Source organism: Tasmannia lanceolata, unplaced genomic scaffold, assembly GCF_043159265.1.
Source record: "Tasmannia lanceolata isolate RefF3 unplaced genomic scaffold, GAP_Taslan_0.1 ptg000024l, whole genome shotgun sequence".
Classification (NCBI taxonomy): Eukaryota; Viridiplantae; Streptophyta; class Magnoliopsida; order Canellales; family Winteraceae; genus Tasmannia; species Tasmannia lanceolata.
This window is the reverse complement of record NW_027518701.1, coordinates 7985712-7993223: the sequence shown is the minus strand read 5'-3', so window position 1 is coordinate 7993223 and position 7512 is coordinate 7985712. Positions and strand designations below refer to the sequence as shown.

The 7512-nt window shown below is 38.5% G+C and overlaps 1 protein-coding gene across 1 annotated transcript; it reads right to left on the bottom strand.

The window, feature by feature from the left end:
• Positions 1–5897: 5897 nt before the first annotated feature.
• Positions 5898–7507, bottom strand: LOC143856978 (protein FAR1-RELATED SEQUENCE 5-like). Its single transcript, XM_077367260.1, has 4 exons — positions 6973–7507; positions 6668–6882; positions 6092–6153; positions 5898–5958 (listed from the first exon to the last, which is right to left on the bottom strand). Exons 1-4 carry the CDS (start codon positions 7505–7507, stop codon positions 5898–5900), a joined length of 873 nt encoding a protein of 290 aa, XP_077223375.1.
• Between the last annotated feature and the right edge of the window lie 5 nt (positions 7508–7512).

Below are 7512 nucleotides of genomic sequence, written 5' to 3'. Positions count from 1 at the left end.
TAGTGGTCTTTAGGTTTTTCCTTTTTTTTTGTATATGATGGAATGGGTTTGGGCTATTTTTATTTTTATTTTTATTTTTCTAAAAAGAATATTCACTTTTTTTATAGAAACAAAAGATAGTGTGTCATTACTAAAAATAAATATTAATGATATTATTAATAATAAATAAAAAAGATTTACTTCTCGGATTCGGATGTTAAACGGATCGGATATACCATTTACCAAATTCGCATCCGCTAAGAGCCGGATATCTCATAAACGGATTCGGATAATATCCGCTTTAAACGGATTCGGATAATATTCGCTTTAAACGGATTCGGATGCGGACGGTAATCGAATTTCCGAATATCTAAACATGTCCGGATAGATAATTTGTCATTTGTCACTTAAAAGGCATTTATAACATGGGGGAAATTACGAAAACCTACCTATTTCTTGGAGTTACTTTCAGGCAGGTACAAAATGAAAAGTTATTCTCCATTCTACTTGAATTTTTATATAACTTTTTTATGGGATTTGCTAGGGACTTTCGTAAAAGGCATTTCGCGGAGCTGTTGCGTGAGAGAGCATACACATAGGCTCAGATTTTGTCTTATTGATTTTATTATTCATCCGGGGCTGCTCTCTTGCAGCAGCCAGTCCGCGAAATGCCTTCAGCGATGTTCCCTAGCAGATCCCTACTTTTATGTAAGCTTTCGTATCTCTTCCCCGCAAACGAGGAAAATGATATGGAGACCGAGAAACCCACCGAGCAAGGGACCTACAAGGCTACAATAGAAATGTGCCCTGTGTCCAAATTTTTTTTACTTTTAGTTGTTTTCTTAAACTTTAGGGTTGGGTTACGTGATTTGTGAGGTTGTGGGTAGAATCCATTTGTTAGGTTCGCTGCTCGGTGGTACTCTCGGTTTCCACAATAGTTCGAGGCTGCTGATATTGGCACCACCATGTTTTGATAATTGCATTAACACATCTTGTCTTTTCTTTTTTTTAAATGGCTCTTAGAGTTTTATAGGGAATTGTGATAACCTTTAACAGCTGGTTAAATAGCAAAAGACAAGGTGAGTTGGTGCAATTATCAAACCATGGCTGTCCGCGTATAAGTAGAGGTATTATTTTTCAAATGTAATTTTTTACCTAATTCTTTTTGGCTACTGAGATTCGTGTTAGCACGTTTTGATCCTTCTACTAAACTCACCTTGCCTTTTTATTATTTAACCTGCCATCAAAGGTTATTGCAAGTCCCAAAAAAGCTCTAAGAAGCAAATTGAAAAAGAAAAGATTGTTGATGAAAAATCTTGGTTGGGGATGATGGACCTTCGGTGGAGATGGTTGACTTGTGCAAAACCCGGTCCGCTCCGCTCCGTAAACGCTATTTGACCATTAGATCATGACCGATTCCCAACCCTTTGGTCTGGAACGCACCCGATCGAGATTTGATCGTTGGTTCGAGATTCGACAATCCATATCGCACTTGATCAGGCACCGATAGTTACCATGCGATCCTAGGCTCCAGATTACACCTGATCAAATACTAGCTATTGAACCACAGTTGAGTGCAGTCCTGTGGTCCAGATCATACCAGTTCGGTATAGATCACCATCCGATAACACGGATCAATCAAGATCATGATCAACGGCTCAGATCTAATCTAGAAATATTTAAGCACTCCGGTGTCTCCTAATGACAATGCGTACATGGGAATGCAAAGTGCTCTAAATGGCCCTACTAGTGCCCTGTAGCCCACTGCCCACACCACACACGCATGCGAACGGTCGTATCATTTGCAAAATGAATTTGAATTTAAAACGAGCGGGAACAGTGAGGAGATATTGATTAACCCAACTCCACTATTCTCACTTTCAAACACGAGACTAAAGTTCTGACCTTCTCACAAGTCTTTTTCTTCTTAGTTTCAAAGCACCCATTTTCCCAAAACAAAACCTTTTATTTTCAAAAATATCTTTTATTTTGAAAATATCAAAATAAGATAAGGTGAGTTAGTGCAATTATCAAACATGGTAGTGCCAATATTAGTAGCCTTCTTTTTTCTCATGTTTGATTCTTAACCCTAATATAAAAAAATGATACATTTTGAGTATGCGTGATTTCGGTGTCGCTCTCCACCTTCGGATTTTGGTCGAAATTTAAAACCATCCCTCACATAGATAGGGTGTGCCCAAAAATCAGCTCCATAGAATCATCCTATCCCTTCGACCTATGGAGGCAAAAAATGGACAGATTTGTGAAGGTTTATACACGCCCATTTTTTACCTCCACAAATCGTAGGGTTAGGATGATCCTATGGAGCTGATTCCTTGGGGCACACCCTATCTATGTGAGGGCCAATCAAATGAATGCTTTGGATCACCTACTTCCTAGAGTAGATAACTTATCTACGCCCTACGCTTAAAATAAGTGGTGGTCGCATTGTTTGGGTGATCCATAGCATTCATTTGATGGGCCCTCACATAGGTAGGGTGTGCCCAATAAAATCAGCTCCATAGGGATCATCCCAATCCTTCGAACTGTGGAGGCAAAAAATGGACATATTTGTGAAGGTGTATATCCGTCCATTTTTACCTCCACCAATCGAAGGGTTGGGATGATCATATGGAGCTGATTTTTTTGGCACACCCTATCTACATGAGGGCCCTACTGTATTTTAAGCCTAGGGAGTTGATAAGTTATCTACTCTAGGGAGGAACAACTCCTCTCTCTCTCTCTCTCTCTCTCTCTCTCTCTCTCTCTCTCTCTCTCTCTATATATATATATATATATATATATATATATATATATATATATATATATATATATATAAAATGATTTCAGCGCCCAAGTGTTTTGATAAACATGCGCTCCACTTGTTTTTCGTGTAGTATTTAAAGGGCTTTAAGAGCTTTTTGAGAATCGTAATATCCTCTGACATCCCTTTAAATGCTACACGACAGACAAGTGGAGCACATGTTTATCAAAACACTTGGGCGCATATATCATTTCCCTATATATATATATATATGAGCAAAAAGATTAGACGCTTGAGCGCTACTTGCTTTGGTACGCTAGAGTAGATATGTGCGTTTCTATTGGACGCTGGAATGGGCCCCACAAAAGTCTCGCGACAGTGAAAAAAGAAAACCCAAAAGATTAGAACCGCCTTTTCTTCTCTCGTTTCTCCAGCGAGAAAACGACCTTCTCTCTCTCTCTCTCTCTCTCTCTCTCTCTCGTTGCTCTTCCTTCTCCGGGTGCCACCTCCTTGCTCTTCCTTCTCCGGGTGCCACCTCCTTCCTGACAGGCGCCACCTCCTTCTCCGACACACAGGTATGTGTTTTCAATTTTTTTTTCGTATAATGCTATTCTAGGGTTTTTTTTCGTTTTTTTTTTTTTTTTTTGCCTTAAAGGGGTTTTGATTCAAGGGGTTTTTTTTCGTTTTTTTATGGCTTCAAGGGGTTTCGATTCATGGAAACCCCTAGATTTTAAGAAAATGAAACCCCTTGAATCAAAACCCCTAGGGTTTTTTTATGGCTTCAAGGGGTTTCGATTCAAGGAAACCCTAGATTTTGCAGATTTTAAGAAAATGAAATCCTAGATTATTTATGGCTTCAAGGGGTTTCCTTGAATCGGAACCCCTAAGCCCTAAAAAAATGAAAAAAAACCCCAAGAATCAAAACCCCTAGGTATTTTTATGGCTTCAAGGAGTTTCGATTCAAGGAAACCCTAGATTTTTGCAGATTTTAAGAAAATGAAATCCTAGATTTTTTATAACTTCAAGGGGTTTTGGTTCAAGGGGTTTCCTTGAATCGGAACCCCTAAGCCCTAAAAAAATGAAAAAAACCCCTTGAATCAAAACCCCTCGAATTAAAACCCCTAGGTTTTTTTAATGGCTTCAAGGAGTTTCGATTCAAGGAAACCCTAGATATTGCAGATTTTAAGAAAATGAACCCTTGAAAATGAAATCCCTTGAATCAAAATCGAAACCCTAAACAATCAGTTAGGGTTTGTATTTCTCTTAAAATCTAGGGTAAGAAAAATCTTGGCAACTGATTTATTTGTTCAGGTTGGTTTTTTATTATGAAATTCTTTAGAAATCAAAAGAAATCTGGCTCAAATATGTGGTTCTTTAGGCTGAGTGCAAGCAGAGAAGAACTGGTTTTTTTCTTTTTGTTGGCTGACATTCTCTTATTTTTTATGTAAGAGAAACTATCTCCATGGCTTCCTCAAGCAGCAACAATGGTAATTCATCTGGTGTACAAGCAACGTCCAAGAACTGTACATGTGAGCAGCCAGCAGTGTTGAAAATTACCAAAAGTAACGTAAAAGGAAATAGAGGCCGCCCATACTACAGTTGCAATATGAACTTGGTGAGTAACCATTCAAATTTTATAATGTAGAATTCTTTTATGCAACTTGTGGAAATTCTAATGTGTAGCCAATGTTCAGGGCCAAGACTATGGATATTTCCGTTGGGCTGATGTTGATTCATGCCGGACAGCGTTGGCAGGGTATCAAGGCCTTACAATGAAAGAGAAGGAAATGCCGAGAATAGGACGATCGTAGACCGCGTGACCGCATTGGAGAATGAAAATGCCATGTTGAAGAAAGAACTTTGGATGCATAAAGTATTAGAAATTATAGGTTTTTTTTTCTTACTTTTCTGGAAATCAAACTCTTAAATTGGGTTGTATTGGCAATGTACCTATTTTGATGCTTTGAATGTGAATTACTCATCTTTTTGCCAACTTGTCTCATTTAATTGCTCTTGCTAACTTAGAGAGGTCATGGATCACCATCCATGGGAAGAACAAACAGTTATATTACAAGAAACTGTTCAATTGGCAAGATATTGATCCTAACTTGCACATATCACCACGTGAGACCCAATCTTGATAGTTATCATCCACATAGGCACTCTTTACTATTTTATTATTGTGATTTATGCTAAATCACACACATCAAATTATACATGCAGACCTATAGGCTATGGATCTAAAGGGTCCACATAGAAAATTCCATAGTGAAAGGGTCATGGAAAAATTGTTGTGCTACTTGGATGATCCTAACTTTGGCATCATTGGAACATTTACTTAAAAATAAGGAAAAGAAAAATTCTACTCAAAATACAGTTTTCTCGTTTTCTTTTCCTTGTTTTTCAGCCGTCTCTTATGCTCTCATCACTTATCCCCAACCCTCCCCAGCCATCTCTCCCCACATGATAACATGGGAAAATTTTGCATGGTTGCCAAATGCCAAACAAGGCCTAAATGTAATTTTGAGTGCAAGAATCAGTTGTGTTGTCAACATAGATTCTCAAAATCCAAACGAGCAGGGCCTTACTGTACCTCAACATGTAGGATGGTGGCATATAGCAAACCCCTGTAGATTCTTTGCCTCAACATCTCAAGCCCAGCCAACTTGAGCAAGAGACTATAGCCAACCGTATACTTGGCATTTTTCTTTATAAAAAACCCAGTCAAAGCATGTCCAAATGTAATATAAAATATTGAAAACCAGCCAACAGGAAGAGAGAACACAAGGAATTGCAAAGCTGTCATGGTTGACTAATGAAAGCATTTTCTCAATATTGTTGGAATGTTGAAAAGAGAAGACAAAGTAAGTGGAGACTGTCCCAATGACAGTGAACCTGTTTCAATACAAAGTTATGATCTAAAAAAAAGTTATGACCTATTTGGAGTAGAGATGAAAGTAATTTCTTACAAAAATCAATTACAACTATAAAAGTCAATTACACATACATAGTGAACCTGTTTCAAGACATTTGCACCCCTTTTCTAGAATAAATTAGAAACACATACATAGTGAACCTGTATCAATACACTTGTTTGGAGTACAAATGAAAGTATTTTCTCACAAAAATCAATTACAACTATAAAGCCCCAACATCAGAACACTTCTACCAACCCAACATCACTGAAAAGACCTGAATATTTCTTTACTCCAGCCCTGAAAAGAAATCAAGAATAATGTCATCAAATAGTATTCTAGCTTTTACACAAAGTTATCAAGAATAATGTGAGGGGAAAACACATAAGAACTTCAAATAAAAGAAACACAAAGTAACCTGCTCGGCATCTACTTCTCCACCTGCTCATCTTCCTCCTCTCCCTCTTCTTTCCCTGACCGCTTTCTTTTATGTTTCTATTACCAAACAAAAGAACAAATTATTATTAAGGACTAGTTTAAGAAACTTATAACTTAAAAAAGAACCATGTCCAAACGTTGGAGTTCTTTTTACAAGTCATAGCATAATGTCCTTCTTCTCCACCGGATTTGCACGTCCTCTTCTTTGGTTGTGTTGTAGAGGTCTCTATGTTAGATTTCAAACGTGTAGCATTCTTCGGTCGGCCCTTCGTTTTCGCAACTGGGGGGTCTCGAATAGTAATTTCAGGCATTTGACTGACACAAATGTTAGACTCGACTTGGCTACCAATGACTGGTAACTCACTTTGCACCAACTCATCTTTCTTCCTTTCTTCTTCTTCAACCTAAAGTGCACTGCAAAAATCTTCCATCCTTTTCACTATATCCTCCCTCTTACCTGGTCCATCTAAAAGTCATTGCCATGTTGAGATTAGGCACCACATCTTAAAGGGATTCATGCCATTACTCTCTCGTGCGCTTGTAGGTAATATACCTCCCCTCAATATCTTGCCTCAATAGACCACCTCCTTAACATGTAACGCTCAGGGACCTTTCTCAATTGCTTAAGGTCAAAAATACGAAGGATATGTTGACATAATATCCCTTCCATCTCAAACATAGTGCACTCACATGTCGCGGTCACTCCGTCAGAATCGTCAAACTGTACCCTGCACCATCTACTCTTTTCATCATTTCTAAGACCTACAGAATACTCTTCCACTGTCCCTTCATTGCTCAACAAGTCATACCAACAGTTGGTACCCCCCTTCAACCCATCCTAAAATTTGTTAAACATAATACTCGTATAGAATTTACCTGCCTCTTCTTCCAATGGGCTATTCGTTTGCATCTTAGGAATCGAATATTTTGACTTGGAATCTTCTTCGGCTTCGGTTTTACGGCGTTGAAACAGTGCCCTTTCATAGGCATTCAAGAACTCGCGTAAGCTAGTATTGCTGTTCACATATCCATCGAAGAAGGAATTCATACTTTCGCTGCGCTGACTTGATTTCATGCCTGCAGTGAAAGTGGTTCTCCAATATGCCCGCATCCAATGTTCTCGCTGCTCCCACATCCTACACAGCCATTCGATCCCACCAATTTCATATTTGCCCACCAGAACTTGCAATTTGTTCTCACACTCCTCTATTGTTTTCGAATGAAAGCATCCATTATAATCATGGTAAAACTCTTCCTCGGTTTCCCGCATTTCTACAACTTTCTCAAGTAGATGCTTCCATATGTGACAGTCACAAAACCTATGTCGTGTATCTGGAAAAACTCTTTTAATAGCATTTTTCATAGCCAAGTCTATTTCGGTTATTATTGCACCCGGAGCTTTACCATGCATGCACG